At 38.8% G+C, this 27395-nt stretch overlaps 1 protein-coding gene across 4 annotated transcripts in view; it reads right to left on the reverse strand.

Annotated features, from left to right (window-relative positions):
- ARHGAP21 (Rho GTPase activating protein 21) overlaps positions 2105-27395 on the reverse strand; it is a 132353-nt gene continuing 107062 nt past the window's right edge. For all 4 annotated transcript variants that reach the window (XM_018057106.1, XM_018057103.1, XM_018057104.1 and 1 more), the window contains 17 exons: positions 25821-25979; positions 25581-25683; positions 23974-24010; positions 21128-21253; positions 19726-20010; positions 17361-17425; positions 17122-17258; positions 16177-16319; positions 15281-15436; positions 15074-15152; positions 12427-12500; positions 12260-12349; positions 10525-10650; positions 10289-10330; positions 9865-9970; positions 7898-7929; positions 2105-4611 (listed from right to left, as the gene is read on the reverse strand). In XM_018057106.1, coding sequence (XP_017912595.1) covers positions 2920-4611; positions 7898-7929; positions 9865-9970; positions 10289-10330; positions 10525-10650; positions 12260-12349; positions 12427-12500; positions 15074-15152; positions 15281-15436; positions 16177-16319; positions 17122-17258; positions 17361-17425; positions 19726-20010; positions 21128-21253; positions 23974-24010; positions 25581-25683; positions 25821-25979 — 3452 coding nt within the window. In that variant the 3' untranslated portion in view covers positions 2105-2919. The remainder of the gene's footprint in view (positions 4612-7897; positions 7930-9864; positions 9971-10288; positions 10331-10524; positions 10651-12259; positions 12350-12426; positions 12501-15073; positions 15153-15280; positions 15437-16176; positions 16320-17121; positions 17259-17360; positions 17426-19725; positions 20011-21127; positions 21254-23973; positions 24011-25580; positions 25684-25820; positions 25980-27395) is intronic.

Here is a 27395-nt window from a genome sequence, read left to right on the forward strand (position 1 = left end):
GGTGGACCCAAGGTCCTTCAGTCCACAGACCCTTCTCAGCAAGATGAGGAACCCCATGAAGTTTGAATACTTAAGCTATAATTTTATGATTTAAGAGTTTTGTTTGCCTGATGTCCATTGGAATGGACTAGAGGAATGGGAAGTTTACTGTTTCCTAATATTTACAATGGTATCTATCCTAGAAATATAATACAAAGTCATATTTCAGCTTTTGTGTTGAATTCTCTAGGAAACTAGAGACGTTATTCTCTGAATCTAAAGGACTTATCTAAAAAAAAAAAAAAAAAAAACTCCCCAGAGGCTCTTGTGTGACTATGAGATACTAGGAATCTTAGGTTGACTTACAAAGCTCTAAGTGGCATCTCAAATGCCTTTCTTCCTCCCACTTTCTCTTCAAAAAGCAGCCTTTTGGTATTCTCAAAAATAGAAAAAGGGAAAATGATTATTTGGGTACACTGAATTATGGTGCACCATGACAAAGGTTTACTTTTTTGGCACAAAAATGACAATGATAAAATTATAAATCTGTTATTCTGACTTGTATGAACAGACACTCCAAACATTCAAACAGAATCACCATAAACTAGGATCAACAGAAATATCAGATTAAAGTATTAAGAGGTTATGTACTTCCTTGGTGGTCTATTAGTTGGGACTCCCAATGGCCAGGGAACTAGGATCCCACATGCCACATAGCATGGCCAAAAAAATAAATAAATCTTAAAACAGAAAGAATTAGAAGTTAAAGATGAAAGAATCAGATCTGATAAAACTGAAGCTATGGCAAGCAACAGATCTAAAATATAATAATCATAGCAACCACATGTAACAATGAGACAAGGACTGTTCTTTCCTTCATTCCACATGTAAGGAAAGGCACAAAGAAGTCAGGTAGCTGTTCAAACTCATCCAATTTGTAAATAGTAGAGCCTTGATTTGAAGCAGGCAGTCTGGTTCCCGAATTCATGCTAACATCAATGGATTAAATATTTCATAGACATAAAAGAAGACTTAAAATGCGATAAAATGGATCTCACAACTGATTAAGCTAAATTGAGACAGCTAAACAGAACTTTTAGAAATGAGACACAAGTGAAATTTAAAACTGGACAGATTTTTGTAAAATTTAATAATCTTTTAAGTACCCATTATTTCTAAGAATATCTTTGATAAACATTTTGCAAGTACTGTGAGGCAAGCAATATTTTGGAACAGTATCTCACTTAAATCTAATAACCCTTATAGTAAATACTGTTATCATCATTGTTTGTACAAGGGAATAAATTCAGAGAAGTTAAATAATGTGTCCAAGTTTATGTATCTAGGAAGTATAGAGTTGGTTTGACTTCTAAATACATGTTCTCTTTACTCATTATCTCTATGAAAAGGTAAACAGCATATATAACTTCAGCCAGAAAAGTTAAATATTACCTGTGTACACAAGTAAAGAGGAGGGGGGAATGTTAAGACGAGGTAATTTTTAAAAGGCAGAACTGGGATTTCTCTGGTGGCCCAGTGGTGAACAATACTCCTCGCGATGTGCAGGACACGGGTTCAATCCCTGGTTGGGAAACTAAGATCCCACATCTTGAGAAGCAACTAAGCTCACACACTGCAACTCCTGAGTCCATGTGGCACAACTAGAGAGTCCGAGTGCCACAATGAAAGATCCACGTGATACAACTAAGGTCTGAAGCAACCAAATAAATAAATGTTTTTCAAATAAATCTAAAAAACTAAAATAAAAATTAGAATAATGGCAGTTATAAATGAATAGTGTTTAACTATATATATACGGAGAAGGCAATGTCACCCCACTCCAGTACTCTTGCCTGGAAAATCCCATGGACGGAGGAACCTGGTAGGCTGCAGTCCACGGGGTCGCTAAGAGTCGGACACAACTGAGCGACTTCTTTCACTTCTCACTTTCATGCATTGGAGAAGGAAATGGCAAACCACTCCAGTGTTCTTGCCTGGAGAATCCCAGGGACGGTGGAGCCTGGTGGGCTACCGTCTATGGGGTCGCACAGAGTCGGACACGACTGAAGCGACCTAGCAGCAGCAACTATATATTAGTAAGTAATAAGTTTCAAGCCATACAAAGTTCACCAAAACAATTTTTATTTCCAGTGTTTAATTGGGTATGCACACAGGCATGACACAGGTTTGGATCCATTAAGTCCTCATGCAGAATTATATTCTTCTCCATAAAGAAGCCAGTTCCATCCAGGTCACTATCTACACACCTATGTTACAACATTTATATCAAATCTGGTATCTGAAGAAAAGATACACATATAATATGTTCATTTAAGTTACGTATTTTACAGAAAGATTAAAAATTCAAGTCACACAAAACTCAAAAACTGTATTAAAAGTTGGAATAGAAAACTCAGAGATCCACCTGGAATGACTAGAGAATGGAAGTTCTGTCTCCACCTGTGTTAAAACTGGTAAATGTGATGAAATTTATTACCAATAAAACACTTTTTTTTTTTTTTTTTGCTCAATGTACGTTATCTAATTTTAACAATATGGCACCCTAAAAACCAAATGTATTTTTATGATGAGGCACTTTTGTTAGTGATGAAACCAAAAGAACACGTCTGCCGCATTCTAACGCCAGAGATTTTCTTCAGTTATCTTGTGTGTACACACTATGCAGTGAGTTGCAACAAATACCTTGCTCCTTTGTATACAACTATCCAATATATTTTAAATATATATTTATTTATATATTTATATATATATATGTTCTTCTGGCTGTAGAAATGCACCGTAAAGCTATTTCACAGTGCAAAATGATGAAACCAGCCCAAATGAAGGCTGCATAATAACAATTCTGGTACAAGAAAATATTTACAGAGTTACTGGAAAGTGTAACAGTAGCTTTTATTCGCTTCAGAAAGGACCCCCAGTTTAAAGACAGGGATGGAACTGTGCTTTGTGGTCTGGGGTTTCAGACAGTTGATGAGGTTGGACCGTGGCTGCAGAACTGGAGTTTTGGCTCGTGTTCTGGAAGCTTTCTCCATTTATTTGGTCAGGTGACTGTGGTGGCCTGGAAAGAGGGGCCCTGTTAGTTGAAGCCAAGGTGCTGGAAGAACTGTCTGCATCCGACTGGAAAGACAGGGGTGGGTCCCTGGTTGCTATTTCTAAGGTGCCTAGACTCTCAGGCTGGGGGTCCCCCGTGTCCCCTCTGCTCAGGTCAGTCGTACTGGTGCGTAGCCGCTCCCTGGCCAGCCAGTCTGAGATGGACAGGTCCTGGGCGGAGCATTTGGGCTTCAATCGATTCACAGCTGAAAGTTCAGATTCTCTGTCCCCGCTCTGCTCCTGGGCTTTCCAGAAATTCAGAACACTAATTTCAGTAGCATCCCTGTGCCCGCCCAGCGTGTGTCTGCGTTTGATGTTTTTCCTTTTGGCAGGATCGGCGATGGTTTTTTGACTTCCTACTCCAAACATGTCATCGGCTGGGGCTTTGGGCCTCAGTTTTAACCGATCGGCTATTTTTGTTTTCCAAGTGGGTTCTTGTTTGTCCGATTCGCTTCTGGCTGGTGGTGTCAGTAAATTTCCGGTGGATTTTCCTTTCTTCATAACGTCGAACACTTTGGTGATGGAAGGGGCTTCTTTCTCATTCTTGGAGTCTCCTAGACTCCCACTGTCTGATTTGAACCTGGCGGATTTCTTCCTGGACAGAGTGTCACACTCGATCAGTTTGTGGGAGCTGAAGAGCTGTCTCCTGCTTTCTAAACTCAGCGTCAAACTTCCCTCCGTGCAGCTGACCTCACTGCCTTCTGAGTTTCTCCGGCTGGTCCTCGCCGCCTCTTGGAGTTTTCCTCGGAAGTGCCTGTCGGAGGCCAGGACGGCGGGGAAGACCGGGAAGTCGCTCTCGCTGTCCGTCTCCACCGGCCGGCCCTCGCTGACCAGCTCGCTCCTCTCGTCATCAGCTTCGTCTCCCCGGCTCTCGGCCATGGACTGCACCTCGGGGCTCAGCCGGCTGGAGTCGAGGCCGGCCAGGTAGGGAGTGGATGGTGCGCCGGCGTAGTCGGAGGTGATGCTGCCGACACTGACCAGGAGCTCGCTGTGCTTGGGCTCAGGGCTGGGGGGTTTCCTGGTGGGAAAGCTTGCCGGGGGAGCCGGGGCACGAGTGCTGAGTGGGGTGCCAGGGTCGGACCCCGTGTCTTCCAGGTGGGAAGTCTTCTGGGCCGCGAGGGCTCTGGGGCTCTCTCTCAGGACGGCGAGGCGACAGCTCAGGGTGGGTGACCGGCTCTGCTTGGTGCTTTGGGGGGCCGGGGGCTCCAAGCTCTCCCCCCGCGGGGCCCTCTGCTCAGCTCTGCCGCCTCCGCTGCTGTCTTTCTTCGTGTTGTTTTCTTTGGGAGCAACGGTCCTTTGTTTTCGGCCCGGTGTCTCACTCTCTTTTTTGGACTCTTCTTTAATGTCGTGGTGACCCTGCTCTGAGTTTTCTTTCTTGAAAAACACATTGTCCAGCTCGTCTTCCGAGCTGCTGGGTTGTGCTTTTTCTTTTGGCTTTTTCCTCTTGCGACTGGCAGCCGCGAAGATGGAGGATACAAGCAGGTCCCTGCTGTACTGGTCTTTTCCGGATCCCCAAGAACCCTGGGAAGCAGAGATACAACACTTTGAACAGAACGTCATCGAGTTCACTTTCTGAAAAGGTTTCCCCCCAAATATTTCTTTTTGTGTGTGTGTGATTGCTATTGCTTGATTAAAAAAAAAAAAAACTTTTTAAAACTGACATATAGTTGATTTACAAGGTTGTGCCAATCTCTGCTGTACAGCAAAGTGACTCGGTTATAATACATATAGACATTCTTTTCCATTATGGTGCATCAAGGATATTGATATAGGGCCCTGTGCTATACAGTAGGACCTTGTTGTTTATCCATCCTATATGTAATAGTTTACATCTGCTAATCCCAAACTCCCAGTCCTTCCCTCCCCCACCCCAATTATTTCTTAACCACTAAAGCCAAGTACTAACAAGGTGTGGTTTTTACACCTCCTTTTAATTTGTGCCTAACATAAGTTTTTATTTTCAATTAATTAGAAATGGGACTAATTAATATTTATTTATTGACCAAGTCACAGGGCTCACATACCTGTCTTTCAGGGACACATTTTGTGTTTGGTGGCCCCCACCCCCCATTGTTCTTAACTTTTCTGTATCTATGGACCACCCCGGCTTCTGCTATACTCAGTGGGTCTACAGGTTCTTTCCTCTGGAACACAGGTTTCATAGTCAATATTCTGATGCTGGTTACTAAAATCTTATGACTACCTTTTTTCTAATTACAGATGTCACATGATACAGACACGGTGTCGCATAAGCTGATTAAGATAAGGGAACTTTTGGGTTCCTATTAGTTCAGTCAGGCTGGATCTGCAGAGAACAGCCTTAGGTAAACTAGGTTGGTAATGTCTTCACTGATCTCAAGGAACAGCCAAATCAGAAAGTTCAAAAAACCTAAGGTCAATTCAAGATCTTAAATCCTTACCATAGAAACTCTGTCATGCCCTGTATTGAGAAAGTGGCAGTGCAGCCAACCAGCTTAGTCAGCTATGCCTAACAGGTTCCTGAAGATGACTGTTTAAGACCATTTAATTAACATATTCATAATGCTTACAGGCTCAGTTAATGGGGGAGAGGGGTGTCAATAAACCCTAGCTGGTTTAACACACCCCATTTAAGATGAGCAGGCAGCCAGTATGCTGAGTCAGAAGCTGAAAGTATGGTTTCTCTATTGTCACAAAAATTTTAGACAAGCTAGAACTATTATACTGAAGTCTTGAAAATTAAAGTAAAAACTTAGGCTGTTGTATTAAAAAGGACTTTCCAAAATCAAGTCAGATGTACAGAACTTTGTTCTTCTAAAGTGAAGTCACTCAGTCGTGTCCAACTCTTTGCGACCCTGTGGACTGTAGCCCACCAGGCTCCTCAGTTCATGGGATTCTCCAGGCAAGAATACTGGAGTGGGTTGCCACTTCCTTCTCCAGGGGATCTTCCCGACCCAGGGATCGAACCCAGGTCTCCCGCATTGCAGGCAGACGCTTTAACCTTGTTCTTCTAAAGGACTGTCTAATTATCCAGGACTTTTCTGATGCTTATTCACATTTTAACACATTCACATTCTGCTGAAGACCTCAGGGAATGATGGCTATGACTGGGCTCTGAATTAGAAGATCTGGTGTTTCTTTAGCCTGTTCTTCCCTCACTTGCTGCGTATGACACTGAGCAAGTGATTCAGTTTTCAACAACTCAATTTCATTGTTTATTTAAGTGAAAAAAAATTAGATTATCTTTAAGATTCCCAACATTGATGATTCTGTGATCACGTATATGTTAGAGGAAATGACTTTTACTTCTTTTATAATTGAAAACATTGTTACAAAAATATATCATTTGGTTATCTGCACCATAATTGATTAAGATGAAGAGATTGCTACAATTACAGGTTAAGAAATATGCTTCTAGTAAGAGGGATGGAAGAAATTTCAAAAACGTTTTTAAAACATAAAAATCTAAATCTGAAGTCTTATATTCTGGCAAAAAGAGGTGGAAAACTGGTCCAAAATAAGTAAGTCTAAGGAGACATGACAACATAATGCAAGGATTGATCCTTGATTGCACCCTGTATACAAGAAAAAAAAAAAAAAAACATTGTTGGGACGACTGGTCAAATGTGTGTAAATGCTGTACATTAGAAATAATAATGTATTGTACTCATTAAGTGCCTGAGTACAATAATTATACTCTAATTATACAGAATGCCCTTGTTCTTAGGTGACACACATGGAAGCACGTAGGGGTAAAGTGTTATATCTATAAGTAACTCAAATGACATAGAAAAAAATTACATACATATATGTCAAGAGTTACCAACTGAAAAATCTAGGGCAAAAGGTTTGAATGCTATTATTCCAGTAACTTAAAAATTTCCAAAATAAAAAGTTAGGGTAAAAACATGATAAAAAAATTTTTTTAAAAGACAGTAATAATCACAATATAAGTGATAGTGAATGATATATCATTAAATATTTTGCAATATTTTCTGTAAGAAATTAAATTACAATTTAGTCATATGTGACCTCATTATGCTTAGAAATGATATGTAACATTCATGTCTCATTTCCAAATAGAACATTTAAAAGTTTTTATTAACAATTTTACTTGCTACTATCTCAGCAGAGCAAAATTTGAAATAAAAAACTTTCTAACTATATGAATGTCTTTAAAACTACTCAAATAGTTATGTACTTTGGTGGTGGTGTCAACAGAACACAAACTGTGTAAACAAAAATTGACTGTAAAAACAAAATTAATGACCTTGTTGAAAAGAAGGCAAGAATATTTTAAAAATATATATATAATGATTAAGTCTATATCACTACTGAAATGTTTACAGATGAAATACAATGTTTGGCATCTGCTTCAAAATAGTCCCAAGGAGGAGGAAAGTGGGCGGGGTGCAGATAAGACAAATGTTGACCGTATGTTAATTGAGGATGGATAATGAGGACTGAACTGAACTGAATGAGGACTCATACTAGTCTGTCTACTTTTGAGTATGTTAGAAAATTTCTACATATAAGAACAAAGGGGGAAATGCCTATTTCTTTTAGAAAATTTCCACATATAAGAACAAAGGGGGAAATGCCTATTTCTTTGTATTACAGTAAACTATGCTGAGATAAACCCAACACCCCAATTCACAATCCAGTATTCTTCTATCATATTCTAAGCATTATTTTTCCCCTTTATAATACTGTTAGTTATAATACTGTTAGTCTGTGTCATCAGACACAGACAAGGGTGCACCACATATGAATCAGCCACAAAGCAATTCGCCCCTAAAATATTTCCCAACTGTAAGAAACAATTTACCTTAGATTTTGTTGAGTCACTAGTAGCTGAATCTGTGGGAAGTTAAGGAAAACACGGTCAGTATTGGTCAGATTCTTTACTGCTTTCCACAAACAATGCAAAAACTTATGGAAGAGACAGGCACAGAACAAAATGTGAAAGCAAAACTCAAAAAACAATAGAACACAGTGGATAGTCAGAGCTCACAAAGATGCAAGCTGCACCACAGAAAGCCACCGCCATGAAAGGATGCTGTGAATTGTAGGCAGAATCAGCTCAATGAGAGGGATGGCAAAGGAGCCCTGTACTAAACAAAACAGAAACACTAGTGTTTATTAAATTTTCTAAGTATTCAATCTAGCAATAAAGCAGCTCGAAGACCTTTTGAAGAATCACACTATGTACCACATCCTGTATCTGAAACTGATACACAATGTAGAACGTTTGAGATTGTTGGCTGCCCTCACTACAAATTGAGATGCTCAGACTTGGTGTTATCTACTTTGATTTTTGTCAGACTGTCAATGGTAAATTTGAGAAGCATTTACTGTATGCATAATATGCATTCAGATAACCCTGCTTCTAGGTCACTTTGGTGTCATGTTAAATCATGCTGATCTCTATGCTTTGGACCCCGGTTTCACATCTGTGCAGTCAGGGATCCTTTTGACTAGTTACACTGCTACCAGTTTTCCAATTATTTAGTAACGAATGCTATTATGAAAATGGAAAAATGGAGAGCATCATTTTACTGTCTGGCAAAAACTCAGATTGTACAAGTACAAAGAGGGTAGGAAGGGGCTAGCAGTCTTTAGGACAACATCAATTTTTGAAATTTTCTCTTTCAACTTCAGGGAAATGGATTTTCAGAGTTAATGAGCTGAGCCCCATGCCACACCCCTTTCAACACATGGCTCAATGCTTTATGACTTTAAGAACTGGTAGACCATACCATGCTATTTCTCCTCACGGTCTGCTTCAGAAATAACAAGAAACAGCAGAAAAACTTTTAAGAAAGTAGTCGTGATCTGTTTACAAGAATCGTAAGAGAAAATGTACACCACAGATCAGCTCGGTGTGCGTTTACAGGAATCGGGGGTTTCTGCAGACAAGGCAGCTACAGTGTGGACAACAGTCGTCCTTCTTCCTACAGTTCCAGCTGTCCATCAGGGACACCACGGAATCCACTAGCGACATTACCGTGTGATAGACTCCTCCCATCTCGCCTGTTCAACATCAGTATACATTTGCCTGTGTCAGTAAAGTGCTGGAAGAAAGACCCTTTAGGACTAAAACACGAACTAGAGACAAAGGGAGAACATGGTGTAAAACATGCTAGGTTAGTTGCAACAGTTTGGCAGGAGAAAACTTTCATCGAAAGAGCCTGCAAGAACTCGTATTTCACCAAATATTAGGGTGGCGAGAGAAAACAGAAGAAAATGTCAAAGAGGTTGACTTTTACGGTGACCTCTGTAGTGACAAGATAATATATACTGCATTTATGGAAATGTTGCCCGTGAGCATTTCACATAGTTAACTTGCTGCTTTTTCAACAGAACATCCAGCTCGAGATAAGAATTACTCGTAACAGTCTAGACCACACTTTCTGCCATCACAGCAACCACATACTCAGTAGCGGGTATCTGTTTTACCTTGTGATGACTATTACATGGAAACTGTGAATTAAAAAAAAAAAAAAAAAAAAAAAAGAACAAAACAGTGGTTTGCATGCTCATTTTCCCTCATAGTTCCTTTCTGACAAGCATTACAACTCCATGCACTGCCCATGGCATTACAGTCACTGGAAGATAATCAAGATCAAATCAGAAAAGGAAGATTACATTCTTTTATTAGTAGAAAGGGAAAAAGAGAAGAAGAAAAGGAAAAAAAAAATCAGAGTGAATAGTTACTTATGATTGATTTGCTCTTTCATGTTATAAAAATTTAGCTTTTAATCTAAAGATCAATACTGCCCAGGCAAGAGTTACCTGATACATCTCCAGGGGAGACGCCTGTCCTTCCAATGTTGGTGAGTAAATGATCTATGTTTGGCACTGGCTGGGAGTCTACTGTGTTTTCCTCCTGCACTGTCGTCTATGGTTAATAAACAAAGATCTCTTCATCATCTCTTCACAGATACTTTCTTTAAAATTCAAACAACATTTAGTAAAAGACACATTACTGAGTGGAGGACATATACTGAATTTTTTTACACTGTTTGCAGATAATTAATTACCAAACAAGCATCATACTTGGACTTTCATTTGATCAGAAACTGAGGTGCTATATAGACCTGCTTCCGAGATGCAAAGCAGACAATAGCATACAAAGCAGGAAGGTGACACTGTTGTAGGGTCAGCATCTCACGTGTGCCCAGAACAGAGTATATAAACGCTGACAGCCAATACTTACAAGAGGTTCTTCAGCACCTTCTTCTGTGAAAAACCAGTCATGCTAAAATTTAAAATAAAGACGGTGAAAAAGAGAAATTAAATAACCCCCTAAAGAGATCTATATTTTGGAGGATAGCACAGAAAAAAAAGTAATTTTTCTTAGGGGAAAAAATAAATTATAACCATATGCTACCCTGCCAACTATCAGCTGCTCATGAAAAAGAACTTTCTCGATGAGCCGAAGCCGGAACTTACGTGCTGGATGAGTGTCTCTACGATCTTGTACTGGTCTGGCATGTGAGTGACCATGTGCGTCATGTTATCTTCAGAGGTTCTCACTAGAGTTGGACCAAACACTATGGCTAGGTTTCTTGGTTCCATCTGCAACAAAGGATATTAGAAAACATCATAACGTTTCTTAAGAAAGTAGGCTTAAATTCCCATTGCATGTTTGGCATTTTATTTCTGAAAGGTTCTTTTGATGAAAAAAAATTCAAAACAATGGTTGACTGATGTGTGTAAAATAGCAATAATACTTCCTGGTTGGGATTTCCATAAACCAATCTATATGTAAATTTTTTCTTGCTTTAATGACAATATACAACACAACTGACATTTTTTCCAACAAGTGTTTGATTGAAAGCAATTTATCTAGTTCACAACTAGTATTATAGGGAATTCCCTAGTGGTCCAGTGGTTAAGGCTCCACGATTCCACTGCAGGGGCACGAGTTCGATTCCTGGTCAGAGAACTGCATAGCACAGCTAAAAAGAAGTATTACCAAAGCTGGATTAACTCACAAAAGTATTAAAATCAAAGGGAATAAAATTTGTAAAAGAACAGGGAAAACCTCTCTCCTCAAAAACCAAAAATTGGAAATAAATATATAAAAATTTCCAAATTTGCCCAAGTGGTACATTAAGATCATGACTATGTAAAAATCTAATGTTTGAAAATATTCTTTCGATAAAACCTTTACTTCAACCAAGACTTCCAAAGCCTTTTGCTCACCCTTGTACCAATATGAATACCTCAGTATTACAAACCTAGATGTTTGTATGTTTATTTCCATATTTTGTATTCCTGTTTAACTACCCAGTTATCAAAGGTACACATCTTTTTTGTTATATCTTATAGTGTTTAGTATAATCTTTTGACCTCAAGATTTGATTAAAACATTAAATAACCAATCCCAAAAACATACCAGAGAGTAAAACACCATTGTAGAATTAAAAAAAAAAAAAATCAAACTGATCTAGGGACGCATACCAAAAATTCAGTTCCCATCCATCACTATACAGTTGATCCCCTTTTCTCTGTCACCTTGCCTTCAGCCCCCACCCTCCTTCCCTGCATCCCCAACCCTCCTCCCCTCTGGTACCACTGCTCTGTTCTCTGTATCAGTGAATTTTTTTGTTTGGTTTTGTTTGTTCATTTATATGGTGTGTGGGTTTTTAAATTCCATATGATATTCATAAAAAAACCATTTCTTTAAATCAATCAGGAAAAACTACACATGAATAGAATAGTAAGATAATATTAAAGAATACTAAATTTTGGTGTGTTTGATAAAGAATATGGTGGTATTAAAACAAAACAAAGAAAAGGTCTTATCTGTTTAAACCAAAACAAAGGAAATGTCTGTCGTTTGTCACTGTATACTACTTGATACATTTTTACTGTTGTTTTATGTAAGCATTGCACATTCAAAATATTAAGGTACAGTTGAAAAATAAAAAGTAAACTTTCTTTTTCATTTTTCTTGCTGGATACACATAAAAGAGAACGTCTTTAAAAAATAGTAATTGATATTTTGGGGATCTTTTGCTTTTAAGAGTGATCTTTAGAGGGACTTAACCAGCAATATTATGTATTTTAGAGCTGTTGTTTAATTATAACCTATTTTTGATTATTTGGCCTGAAGCAGGGGAGCATGTCTTTTCAACTGAAGCCACTGAAAACACATCTCTTCAATAAAGAGTTTACATACCTTATTTTTTTCTGAATTTTCTGCTACTGTCTTCAGATGAGCCGAAAGAAACTTGAGTGTTTCATAATGATGTTCGGGCAAATCGTGAATCTGAAACATATTATTTGCATGATGGATTTAAATGCTGAACTTTTGTTGTACCTCCAAAAATACAAAATAATACCTACTAGTCTTTTTAATGTTTTCAGACGATCTAGAGGATCTTCCTTACGATTGGCTTCAATAAAGTCGGCGTATTTATCTGACAACAACAGTAAGAACAAAAAAAAATTCATCTTAAATTGTTCAAGTGAGCTGTAATCAAGTTTCCCTTTAAGATTCAGTTTCAAACTATGATTAAAAAGAAAGACAAAATAGTGAAGACCACAAATAGCCTTTGAAATGTTGTCTTTGAAACTGCTATAGTTTTTAATATCTCCTAAGCCAACGCATTTTGGACTGTTTTGTTGACCATGATGGCTACTCCATTTCTTCTAAGGGATTCCTGCCCTCAGTAGTAGATATAATGGTCATCTGAGTTAAATTCACCCATTCCAGTCCATTTTAGTTTGCTGATTCCTAGAATGTCGATGTTCACTCTTGCCATCTCCTGTTTGACCACTTCCAATTTTGCCTTGATTCATGGACCTAACATTCCAGGTTCCTATGCAATATTGCTCTTTACAGCATCAGACCTTGCTTCTATCACCAGTCACATCCACAGCTGGGTATTGTTTTTGCTTTGGCTCTATCCCTTCCTTCTTTCTGGAGTTATTTCTCCACTGATCTCCAGTACCATATTGGGCACCTACTGACCTGGGGAGTTCCTCTTTCAGTATCCTATACTGTTTTGGGGGTTTTTCATACTGTTCATGGGGTTCTAAAGGCAAAAATACCGAAGTGGTTTGCCATTCCCTTGTCCAGTGGACCACATTCTGGTTCCAAATAGGAAAAGGAGTCCATCAAGGCTGTATATTGTCACCCTGCTTATTTAACTTCTATGCAGAGTACATCATGAGAAACGCTGGGCTGGAAGAAGCACAAGCTGGAATCAAGATTGCTGGGAGAAATATCAATAACCTCAGATATGCAGATGACACCACCCTTATGACAGAAAGTGAAGAGGAACTAAAAAGCCTCTTGATGAAAGTGAAAGAGGAGAGTGAAAAAGTTGGCTTAAAGCTCAACATTCAGAAAACGAAGATCATGGCATCTGGCCCCATTACTTCATGGGAAATAGATGGGGAAACAGTAGAAACAGTGTCAGACTTTATTTTGGGGGAGCTCCAAAATCACTGCAGATGGTGACTGCAGCCATGAAATTAAAAGACGCTTACTCCTTGGAAGAAAAGTTATGACCAACCTAGGAAGTATATTCAAAAGCAGAGACATTACTTTGCCAACAAAGGTCCATCTAGTCAAGGCTATGGTTTTTCCAGTAGTCGTGTATGGATGTGAGAGTTGGAGTGTGAAGAAAGCTGAGCACCGAAGAATTGATGTTTTTGAACTGTGATGTTGGAGAAGACTCTTGAGAGTCCCTTGGACTGCAAGGAGATCCAACCAGTCCATTCTAAAGGAGATTAGTCCTGGATATTCTTTGGAAGGACTGATGCTAAAGCTGAAACTCCAGTACTTTGGCCACCTCATGCGAAGAGTTGACTCATTGGAAAAGACTCTGATGCTGGGAGGAATCGGGGGCAGGAGAAGGGGACGGCAGAGGATGAGATGGCTGGATGGCATCACCGACTCGATGGACATGAGTTTGAGTGAACTCCGCGAGTTGGTGATGGAACGGGAGGCCTGGCGTGCTGCGATTCACGGGGTCGCAAAGAGTCAGACATGACTGAGCAACTGAACTGACTGACTGAAGCCAACGCAAGGAAAAGGCAATGGCACCCCACTCCAGCACTCTTGCCTGGAAAATCCCATGGATGGAGGAGCCTGGTGGGCTGCAGTCCATGGGGCTGCGAAGAGTCAGACATGACTGAGTGACTTCACTTTCCCTTTTGACTTTCATGCATCGGAGAAGGAAATGGCGACCCACTCCAGTGTTCTTGCCTGGAGAATCCCAGGGACGGGGGAGCCTGGTGGGCTGCTGTCTATGCAGTCGCACAGAGTCGGACACGACTGAAGAGACTTAGCAGCAGCAGCAGCAGCAGCAAGCCAATGCAAGAGACCCAAGAGACATTGTTTTGATCCCTAGTTTGGGAAAATCCCCTGGAGAAGGAAATGGCAACCCACTTCTTGCCTGGAAAATCCCTTGGACAGAGAAGCCTGGTGAGCTACCATCCATGAGGTTGCAGAGTCAGACACGACTGAGTGACTGAGCACATACGCATATACAAGCCTTATCAAATAAAGGAAATTCCCTAGAACGTGAGTTTGCTGAGGGTACATCAGTCTGGCCACTTTCTCTCTCTTCACTGCAACACCCGCTACAGGATCTTATCTCATTCAAATAGTAGGCTTGGCTGAAAAAATGTTTTTCTACTAATTGCACTATAAAATGTCTGAAGGCTTTTCACTGAGAACAATAAATAAAAGTATTTTCAACTTGGCTGTAAACATGAATGAACAGAATAATATATGTTTTTAATGAACTGTAATAATTTTTTAATAAACTCTACATTTCACTGAAATGTATCAGGAGGGAAAAACAATCCAGATCACAAAAATAACACACAATTATGCTTTGTATTCTAATAAGAACTAAACAAAACCTCCTGTTCCCTTTGATGAAAGTATTTTCTCCCAGTTTAATTGAATATGCTGTGGGTTCCCAACAATGTATGGTTCACTTGTTTCATCTGGTGTCTTTGGTGGAGGTAAACTCACCATTTGTGAAGAGAGGTTCTGGGAGTTTTCTGAAGAAGGATTTTAGTAAACTGCTGATCACATTCAAATCTCGCCATTTCTGGTTATGCAAGATAAAAATACAGTACTTTTATAGTCAATACCAACAAAGGGGGGGGGGAGCCAACAACACAGACCAGTAATTCAAACAAATACCCAAATTAAAAAAAAAAAAAGACACAAACTTACATCATCTTGTATATCGATATCAGCCATTCCCTTGTTCAGCTCCTCCTGCATACTGGAGATGGCTGCATTGTTTCCAGGGACTCTGTAAATACCTGTATATTCGAGACCTCTCTCTTCAACTAATTTACAACATATGTCAACTATTAATGGAATATACTGCAAAACAAGAAATAAACATTTATTTAACACCATATGAATGTTTATCTTCAGTTAATAGATGTGTATCATAGCTAAAAGACCCTTTCCATCAAAAAGGAAACAGTATATGAATTGCTGTTATTTGATACAGAGAAAATGAATATAGACACTGCAGAACTGGGAGGAGATAAAACCAACAGGAGATGTTTGAGTCAGTGGAGAAAGAATGAGTAAGTCAAGGCAGAAAGGAGAATCCATAGTAATAGAAGTCTAAGGAGGAAATAAGAGCAAATAAGAGAATGTGGAAACAGTTCAGTTGAATAAAAGAAGGGTAAAGGGGAAGAAGAAGGTTAGAATAACATTCACTCACTCATGATAAGAATCTTAACATGCGCATTGTAAACACACAGACACATTTACATCTATAACACTTTCTCAATCAAGTCCTTGTTCCTATGCTTCTTTAAACACACATGACTTGAAAATGAATTCTTACCAAGCATTTTGAATACATTCCTACTGGTTGAATAATTATTCCATTTCAGAGTCAATACATTAGCAAAAAACGTTACAAAAATTACTCAACACACTCATACAGGTCAAAAACACTTAGAGAAACTAAGGTCTGTTAACACAAGGAAAATATTCAACAGACCGACAGACACGCCCTGTGATCTGCAGGGCTATGTACTCAGGTCCCGATATGACTACGGCTGAATTAATGACTTTAGGAAATCTGGTTGGCCGGTGTCTCCTACCCGGTTTGTATGAGCTGGTGGGCAATCGTCCAGTCTGACCCCGAATGTTCCTGTAGCAGTAGGCTTTTTCTCAAATGTCTTTCTCATAATACTTGGAATGCCTTTTCTCCACGTGCCTTTGTCTTTTGGAGGACTGGTATCATCTTTTGATTGTTTTTCAAAACAAAATGACATAAGAGAAAATGGAAACAAGAGTATCTAAACCATGACTTTAAAGATTCATATAAGTCAGAGTCCTGTTCTATAAAGAATACAAACTTTATTTATCAAACATATTCTATTCTATTCTCTTCCAAATGAAACACTCCTTTCAACCTTCCAGATAATCTATTAATAGTTGGAATCATGTATGCTTCTTCACCTTTTGACTATCTGTACCATGATTTTCTTTAAAACAGTCAAGAAAACAATCAGTGTGACATCTTTATAGTGAGACTTTAGCAAAAGTAAATATATTGATTCTATTTCAAAATGAAAGTGCCTGGATCTTCATTATTAATCAAACTGGTAGTTTTTAATGTGTATATATGTGTTGGATTTTCCCTCTCTTGGTCTTTATTGCATTAACAAGAACTGATGTCTTGGACTCCCACCTTAAGAAAGGCCCCACTAGCCTAGACCAGGGACCAGTGATCTCTGGGTTAGTTCCCCCTGAGCTGAGGTCCACAGAAAAATAGGAAAATGTCTTTGCAATCCCAATTTTGTTTTATTAAAAAATATTTTAAACTGATACTTCAATTATATTTAGTTGATTTACTACAATCCCTGTTTTATTTTACTTTCTATTTATTTATTTTTTTGGCTGCACCATGGGGCATGTGGGATCTTAGTTCCCCAACCAGGGATCGAACCCACACCCCCTACAGTGGAAGCTCAGAGCCCTAACCACTGGACTGCCAAAGAAGTCCCTATGGTCCCAATTTTAAGCCCTACATGTGTCAGTACCTTTACTGAGAAGCTTCCTTTCTGACTCCTCCTTGGGAGAGTGTGGACTCTGAGTCCGAGGCTCTGCTTTAGCACCAAGTAGGGTTTGCCGGATGCTGAGACTCTGGCGAGGGGTCTTCGGCAATGGCTCTGCTTTGCTGCCAAAAGAAATGGACATTTGTGAACAAACATTTTTACAGTGTTTTGTGAACACGCATTTTTACATCCTAATGACCTAGGAGGCACGGTGGGATTCTCACCTCATTAGACTGTTGTATTCTTTTATTCTTCGACTAATTAGGTCCCTGTTAGTGACTCCAGTGTCCTATAGAATAAACAGAAGGTAAAATGAGAAAGTCAATTCTAAATTTAAATAGGGATCCTACATTTTTTTGGTGGCAGGGGGTATGGGTGGGGGGGGCTCCATACTACTTTGCTCATTCAATATCGACACTATGGAGTGCTTTTAAAACCTCTATTCAAATCATGACCCAACATCATTAAGTGACAAATGCTCCAAGTGCCTCTCCCATTTCCAAGAGCTTTCCGTTTATTTCCTGTATCTCCGCAATACCTAGACAACCAGCAAGTTGCCAGTGTTCAATTTTATGGAACTCATCTGTCATTTTTAATAAATGACGGGGAAACAGAGAGCCAGTTTTTTTCTTGCTAACCCCAGAAAGATTGTTAGAACAGAAAAGCTCAAAACTGTTTTTGTTTTTTTTTTTAACCTCAACAATATACTGTATGGAAAACTCAGAGCTGACCATACGATAATGATTTTTTTCCCCTACTGATTCCAGCTCTATATTGACATGTGTCCTCAAATATATTTTTTACTTGTCTCATTTCGATCATAGAGAACATTATAATTTACAAAGAATACAGGCTTTGTAAATTCTCGGATTCAAATCTATTCTTCTCATTTACCAACTGAAAAAGGATATGGTTAAGACCTAGAATAAGATTGCCTGGGTGTAAGTCTTGGTCCTGACACTTCCAAGCTATGTGACTTTGAGGACACTACTTAACCTCTCTTTGTTAAATAGTTCCCATGTTTGAAACACGGTAATGGTAATAGTGGGACACATTCATATGATTACTGTGGTTAACCAACGTAAAAATGCTTAAAAGACTGACTGCCATATGCTATATGCTCAGTGAATTATGACTTTCTGAGCTATAAAACTGGGTGGAAATATCCGTGTCTGAAAAATCAGATGATAGTGATGATGGCTGGCATGAGGTGCATGTTCATGACCTACCAGGCAATGGGCTGCATTCTTTGTAAGCGTCACCTCCATCAACCCTTAAAATAGCCCTACGTCTCAAAGATGAAGTCATCTACTGCCCAGTACGACACCTGGCACAGAGCAGGTGCTGATTCAAACAGGAGCTCCTGTGAATTGCTACTTAGAGCTGAAATCTATATCCAAGTTCTGATTTTCCCTCTTTACTGCGACAAAACTTGCTAATGTTTTTTTATAGTGGTGGTTGTAGAAAAAGGGTTGTATTGACACGGATCTGGGGTTCATTGTTAGTGACAAACAAGAAAGAGTATACACTATCAGAGGAAAAAAAATAGGCATTTTTCTTATGAACTAAGTTTTCACGATTTAAATTGGATATAATGGAAATGACTAAATTTGAAAACATAGTTTGCATAATTTTATGCTTGATGTAGGTGTTCCTGAATACTGTAAGAGGAAAGAACCTTGTGTTTTTCTTTTTTTGTCATAACAATGGGTCACACAAAAGAACAATATCTAAGAAAAACTGTTGATAGGAAAAAGGCACCCTTGAGTGAAATCTAGACTTAATCATTGCTAAATCTGCTCTGTAGAGTTTATAGTTATGTACACGTAAAAACAGTATCTTCACTACTGGAATTTCTGCTGTAGAAATATCTTGATGGCTGTGAGTCAGAAACTGCTTATTAAAAAGAAAAGTTGGCTTATCACACGATTTCCAATAATGCAAGTTTTCTTAGAATCTAATTATTGTATTACTATAGGCTATATTATACTCTTGCCTGCACCATTTCATTTAAAAAAAAAAATCACACTATCAGTATCTCTTTGAATTTACACAGCGATTTGAGAAGCATTTTCAGTGTAACTTAAGCCCCACAACAATCCTGGTCTTAAGATAAAGAAACAGAGTATTTAGTCATTAAGGTAATGACCAGGACTAGGAACCTAGATCTTTGATCAGTTCACTGTTTGACAAAGGATGCAGAATATCTGAATTATCTATTTCTCTAGCTCAGTAATGATGATTTTCCAGTAAGTGAAAATAATATAAACATTAATATATACACTGAATTCTTCTTCTTCTTGTTTTTTTTTTTTTTTTTGTGGGGGTTGGGGGTGAGGCATGCAGCTTGAGGTTCCTAACCTCAGTTCCCTGACTAGGGATCAAACCCATGCCCTCGGCAATGGGAGCACAGAGTTCTGACCAGTCAACCACCAGGGAATTCCCTGAGTTTTCCTTCTGGTCACCTATTTTTAAGTGAATATAGCATACTATAATTTTTTTTAAGTGATGTATCAGATTCTTTCAGTCTTCTTTTAAAAAACCATTGTGAAGGTTGTTGGTTTTATTGATGTCATTTTGGACAATCACCTCCTCGTTTAAATTGCTGCTCTCCTGGATAGTTTTGATCCAGGCTAACATGTCATCCCTGTCTTCAGCCTGAAACAGGCACTCGCAGTCAGACGTGGTGAGTCGAAAGACATTCTTCCTCTTGGTCTCGCTGTAAGAGATGTCTATTAAGCAGGCGTTAACACTGATGGGCTGCTCCTCCTCAGATGGAGTCGTCTGTTCTCGTTTATCTTTGTACAGATACAGCGAATGGCCCCGAAGTACAACATACATCTGCTTCCACGGCCGAATACTTCCACCAACTCGCTGGAGAACAAGAGACAAATCAGACAGACTCAGCACTCGGCTAAATCTTAGTGCAGAACAGACACATCGAGCAGAACTGTTAACATACAGAAATGTTAACCCAAGGTGGCAGGTGCCTGCTTTACGTCAACGTGTATTTGTTAGGGGAGGAAAGGCAAAATTTGTGTAATGTAAACCAAGTGGGGCACTGCATTCCTATCACAATCAAGGGTAGTGAAACCTCAACTTTAATTGGGTCTGGAAAATAAAATGAACAAAGTTAATTAGGATAAAGCGAGTGTAGCAAAATATATTAAAAAATGCTAAGGAAATAGAAAATAAGGAAAAAAGATCAGTCAGAAAAATCTTTTGAGTGAAAGCAAGGCTTAGATCATGCAAATGATAAACACTGCATAAGGTGACTCCAAAATGATATGTACGAGTGATGAATTTAGTTAACAAAATTGATCAATTTTATATGGTCAAGCAACAACATCCAGAGTGGGTTTTCTAAAGAAAAGAAAAGAAAAGTTTGATACTCTTTGGACAGTATTATAGTTTTCTTATAAATTAACTGCCCAAATATTGTAGGGAATTTTCTGGTAGAGTTTTTATTATATTGTTATCTGCCTCATGAAGCATATATTGATACTGAGATATTCATTTAAATATCTTTTATGTTTGTAAAATAAATGGAATGATAAAGCTATTTTAAAGGCAACTTAACAGAGTAAACTGGAAGACGCTGAATAAAAGTTTTTAAATACTAACATGGAGAATTGCCACTCCCTAAAGGACTATCCTGTGATAATCCATGGGTAATAAATTTTTTAATAAGAGAAGCAGAGTTCCTTCTTAAATACTATGATGTCACTTTAATGTTGCCAAGATAAAAGATAACATATTCCATATGTAATTGATATAAAGAATGAAAGAGGAATTAAATTTTAAGATATTAAATTAAATCACTGATCAGAATTTTTTAAAACAATTTTTCCTGTATGTCAACAAAGATACTTATAAATGTTTTCGACTCTTCTTATTATGTATATGTTGCCATTTTCCGTATACAGACTGACTGCTTTGTTTTTCAGGGCCTGCGTTTCACAAGCTCATGGTAGCTGAGAAAACGTACTACCTTGCCCTTATCAGTGACGAGTGGCCTGAAATGAAGCCACCCTTCCTTGGCAGCATCGCTGAAAACCTCTGAGGAAGAGTCTTTCCTGGATCCGGAATCTTCTGATGACTTTTGACTGTCTAAGATCTATAGAAAAGGTCACAGAAAACACAGCAAAATATCAGCTTTTTCCTTTGGAAATACTTGCATGTCGAAATTACTTTGCTGAAAAGTCTTCTACTAAATCTTCCAAATGAAAGGCTACTTTTGAAAACCCCTTTACATAAGAAAAATATTTATTTATTTATTTATTTTTAAGATGAGCATCATTTTTTAAAGTCACCTGAAGGAATTATTTTTAACCATTAAAAAACAGAAATAGTACAATTTTCCTGTTCTGAAGAGCTCACAGTTTTAGTGAGGAAAGACAAAGTAGAATAAAAAATTAAAAAACAAGAGAATGATCAGATTGTGATTAGTGCCATTTGGAGAATGAATCAGTGAGATGCAATAAAAGGAACAACCAAGGAGCGGCTATAAATTGGTGCTGCTGAAGCAAGTCTTCTCTGCAGAAAGAACACGTAAGATGAAATTTGGAGAAAACATTTTTAAAAGGGGTAACCATGAAAGGTCAGGGGAAAGAAAAAATTTAGGGAGAGTGCATAGCTAATAAATATACATTCATCGTTACAACCTTTTCTTTTTATTTTTTTGGCCGTGCCATGCAGCGTGTGGGATCTTAGTTCCCCAACTGAGGGTGGAATCCAAGTCCCCTGTGTTGGCAGGCAATCTTAACTACTGCACTCTCAGGGAAGTCCTTCACTGTTATCATTTTAAATGTTCACTTTTCCATGGGAGTAAGAGAAACTGCTAATTATGGACTGTTCAGGATCCTCCAAGCTGTGGCAGGAAGTGTTGTGCGGGGAGACCATGAAGTGATGCATCAGGGGAGTTATACCATCTGATCACACAGCTGGAAGGTCGCTCTGCTTGCTACCTGGAGTGTGGATTTGAAAGGACAACTATGAAAGGACAACCTATGGGAATCCAGGTGAGGGATGACAGGAGCTGGGACTACACGAGCAAAAATGAAGACGGAGAGGAATGGAAAGGTTCAGGGTACGTCCTGGAGGTGGAGTGGACTGGCATGTGAAATGGAAAAGGAAAAACAGGCTAATTACTGTATTTGGCACTTGAACAACTAGGTGACCTGAAGCAGATTTTGAGAGATGGGGAAAGCTGAGGGATACATGTCTGGGGGAGTCATCTAAGTCTTCTTGGGTGTGTGAACCTTGAGCTGCTCATTACACATCCCATTGCAGATGGTGCAGGGGAGGAGCCCACGTGAGTGGGGAAGAGGTCAAGGCTGGCAATATACAGTTGGGGAGATCTCTGGGGTAGATTGTTGAGAAAATGAGGGTAGACGGAGAGGTGAGAGGAGTCAGAACCAGCACTAGACCTTCCAACATTTTATATACTAGGCAGAGGCAGAAATGGAGACCAGCAGAAGAAAGTGTTTCAGGAGGTGAGAAATCATGCTGGATACTCCTGAAAAGTCAAATGTGTTAAAAACCCAAGCAACTAGGGACTTCCCTGGTGGTTCAGGGGTCAAGAATCTGCCTTCCAATGCAGGGAATGTGGGTATGATCCCTGGTCCAGAAACTAAGATCCCACATGCTGCAGGGTAACTGAGCCGGTGTGCTCTAGACCCCACACTCTACAACAAAGAGCCCAGGTGCTATGTGAAGACTTAATGCAGCAACACACACACACACCCCTAGCAACTAGTCTTTTATTGGTAACCTCGGCCTGAACAGTACCATCCTGATATGTGTGGGTTGAGAAAGACATGACATGGGGGAGTGGAAACCACGGACAATTTTTTCCCGAGGAATTTTGCTGTGGAAGAGTAAAACAGGAGCAGTAAATAGGGGAAAGGGGTTGCGGATTCCAGGAAGGTTTTTCTTTTAAATACAGGAAGTAGTAGAACATGCCTTTACATGCTGGTGACTGAACCACTGGAAAGAGTGATTCTGCAGAAGAGAGAAGGGTCCTGAGAAAGGGAAAAGTGATGGAATCCAAAGAAGAAATGTGGGTGTTTGTGTTTAATAGGATAATGTTCTAAGTAAAAAGATATTTATTGGCACTTCCCTGGTGGTCCAGTGGTTAAGAATCTGCCATGCAATGCAGGGGACATGAGTCCGACCCCTGGTTGGGGAACTAAGATCCAACATGCCATAGGGCAGTTAAGCCCACGTGCCACAACTACACAGTCCATGAGCTACAACAAAGATCCCACATGATGCAGTGACGATCCTGAGTGCTACAACTGAGACCCGAAGCAGCCAGATAAATAAAAATAAATGTAAAAAATAGGTAAGGTATTTATTAAGATAAGGGTAAGGAAGGCAGAAAGTGTGAGTTTAAGTGAAGATCCTAATGTTTTTGAAGAAGGCAAAATAACGAAATTCCGGTCTAATAGCTTTTGGGGAAAGGTATGAGGGGAGGGTAGATAAGAGTGGATGGGGTGGATTACATTGAGGGGGTGGTGGCTGAGTGAAGTAACATTGAGGACAGAAAAACAAACATCCTGCTGGACAGTCAGAGTTCTCTCCATAAACTTGTATCAATAAAATAAGAAAATCAGCACAATGTATGTGAAGTATTATATATTTGATGAATACGTTTATAAATCACAACTTAGAAGGCAATTTTCCAAATGCATTTGAAGCTTACAGAATAAAGGGTTATGACACTTAAATATAAAATACCCAATGATAAACAATTCTCTATGAAGAGCAAAAGTAAATTAAAGTTAATAGAAACACTTATCATTTGCTTGTATTTTAAAAATATTGACTACCTACCTTGATTCCCTTCAGGCTAGATACATGTTTAAAAGACCTGTTGGAAAAGAAATCTATCAATATTTGTAATAAGTGCACAAAAATAACTTAAAGGTGTAAAAGTAATTTAACTATTACAACTACTCTTTCATTAATAAGATGACCTTTCATTTTTACCATGTTAAGTGTTCAGGGTTCAATGCAAGTAAGGAAAAAAAGGCAATTTTATAAGTACTTAAACTTTTGATTCTGTGACAGAGCTTTCTTAAACTGTAAGTTAAAACCATCTCTGTATAAAAGGTGAGATTTTGTTTTCTTGGGTGTTTTTAGATCAAAGAAAAAGCTACTCAGACTAAGCATTGGGCTTTATGTTATTAGTTGCCCGTAGCTTAATGCTCTACTAAGGATTTCCACACTGTCAATAATGAGCAGTCCGTGGTCCCCATCAGTGGCCAGAGAGACCAGCAGGTGCACACTCATCCAGCCTGTGGACATGCGGTAGCAAGCGCGTTAGGGCTGGTCACCACTCTTCCCTCTGACCCTGTTCTGGATGTTTCAGCACAGAGAACAACTCTGAAAGCCACTAAAAAAGCTTAGGAGGACAGGTTCACACTGATTATTCAAAACAGTTTAAGTTCATGGGACAAAGCTGTTTTGTGCTGTAATTCAAAATTCATTTAAGGAGCACAGGATTTTAATGTGTGACCGAAGATGGCATGGTCCTTTCCTCTCAGTCCCACCATCTTTGCAGGAAGCAGAGTGTAGATGGGATAAGATAAAGCTGACTGTGAAACGAAGCTGTTACCAATATCTTTTTGTAAGGGGGAGTAAAGGCGAAGATGGCTCATACATCCCATTCTGCATCGTAAGAATAACCCCTGCCAGTCACTGCCACTGCCCTGGCCACACCTCACACACTCCCCTAAGGCAGCTAGTCTAGGAAGAGCAAACGGGACAGCGACTGGCAATAAATTTTGGAGTTAAAAATATACACAGCCTTTGATATAACAATCCTTTTTCCAGCTGTACTCACACACATATATGCTAAATGAACTATGTATAAATATAGTCTACAAAGGATTATTTGCTGTGGGATAAGAGTTGATCATTGAAATGTCTATTAATAGAATATAGAATACCAATTAAATATATTACAGTGTAACTCCTCAGTGGAAAATTAAACAATCATGAAAAAGAATGAGCCAGGAATACACACACTGAAAGCTCTCCAAGATCCGTCTATAGAGCACATATCATTTGTCTATAAAAATAACTAGAATACACACATGAATGTATATAAGCATATACAAACGTGTATGATTTTAAGCAAGGAATAGCTCTGGAATTACATAAAAGATAGCATAGCTCTGTCTGAGAGTAGGACTGCATGACTAGAGGTCTAAAGCAGGAATAATTTTATGTGTATTTTTGTATCATAAAATACTATTACTGATTTTTAAACACTTAAAAAAATTCAATTGCACGTATTATCACGTGACAATTTTTATTTTTTATTTGCATTTCTAATGTTGAAGTCAGAAAATACATCAGTAAATTCCGTATTTATATGTCAAGGGCATAGTGAGCACCCACTAACAGGCATTTAAAACCACACGCTTGAGACTTACAGTTTTGCATCTTCTCTGTAATCATCCAGGCCCTCATCATATGACTTGGATCGTTCCGTCTTTGAGCTGGGCTGGGCATCCAGGCTGGGAGGTCCAACAGATTCTGCAAGTAAAACCCAACATTCAGATATGTGCAAGTAGTTTCCAGATTCTATTTTCACGGCAAGAAGGTCACCACAGTACCCTAAGTGGAAAACTGAGAATGTGAGACAATTCACGTAACTACTCAATGAAACGTACCCTGGTCATGGGAGAGCTGACGTCGGATTAATGGAGCTGAAGTTGTGAGGCTGGGAGGGACCGTTGCTATGGAGGGTACCTGGGAGGTGGAGGCAGAGATGACCGCAGAGGCGGGGATGTGAGAAATGTCGTGATCGATGCTAGGGCTGGTAGGTTCATCTATAAGATAAAATGAAAATAAATATTGGGATGTTAAATGGCATCATCATTAATGATAACAATGACAGAACTAATCAGTGGTACCCAGTATTAAAAGAACCACATAGAGATCTGAACACCACAGCAATAACAGTAAATGACAGAGTCATCTGTTAAAAGTCTAGTCACACAGTTTCAACTCTAGTAATTCCAAAGAATTCCAAGAATATGATCTAAGAAATCAAATGAGTTGCTTTTACCCAAAATTAAATTGTTTGCTTCTACTGAACAATTAAGAGAATTCCCTGATGTCTCAGATGGTAAAGAATCTGCTTGCAATGCAGGAGGCCTGGGTTCGATCTCTGGGTCTGGAACATTTCCTGGAGAAAGGAATGGCAACCCACTCCAGTATTCTTGCCTGGAAAATTCCATGGACTGAGGCTACAGTCCATGGAGTCGCAAAGAGTCGCACACGACTAACACTTTCACCAAACAATTAATACTTTCACCAAACTGATCATCAAGATACCAAAGTTCACAGGTATTCAGAACCCAAACTATAAAAGCAGCATGTTTGTGTGAATGTGAGAGGCACGTGTGTATGAAAGATGACCCAGCTTGCGAGCTGACAAATGCTGGAAACATTAATTTCAAGGAATCTAACATTTACCTTAAAATAATTTAATATATATTAGGTACCGATTTCACAAATTTATCTTTAGGATGATTAATTTTAGCACAAAGAATAAGCCAGATGTTAGGAATGGGGAAGACTGAGCTGCTGGTCAAAGGATTTAGATCCTGTTTTGCTGGACTTTGTGAAAGCTACTTAATTCCTCTGGATATTAAATTCATTCCCTATAAAGAAATTGGGCTAGGATTATCAGAAGGGTCATTTATAGCTCAAGAGGACTACAACAATAAATCCACAATAGGGGTAAAATTATCTGTTTAATTTATGTAAGAACATAAAATACTTAGGGGCTTTCATAAGCCAGAGATTTCTTAGGGGGCTTCTGAGGTTTGAATTTATTTTAAAAACTGACAGATCTGACTGAGAGTGTAGTTATTATTGGATCTACTTTCAATATTAAAGGAACTAGCTGAAAATCCAGAAAATCTGATTGAGGGAAATGATTCTATAATTTTTATAAGTACAAAGTTTTTTAAAAAATTTATTTCCCTAAGTAAATAAGCATAGTATTCTACAAGGGATGCTATATATCAGTCTGAAATATTACAGGATAAAAGCCAACACTACTATCAAAAGGAAGATAAATGAACATCTAAAATTATTCTGTGGTGAGCAGTTTTGTTACACTTGAAACATATAAATTTATCTAGTAAGAAGATGCCAACTCAAACTTGGGAAATCTGAGCTAGAAAGAGTGAATATTAAATTCAAAATTATTGTTTAGTCACCCAGGCCCATGCCTT

The sequence above is a fragment of the Capra hircus genome, chromosome 13 (assembly GCF_001704415.2).
Source record: "Capra hircus breed San Clemente chromosome 13, ASM170441v1, whole genome shotgun sequence".
NCBI lineage: Eukaryota > Metazoa > Chordata > Mammalia > Artiodactyla > Bovidae > Capra > Capra hircus.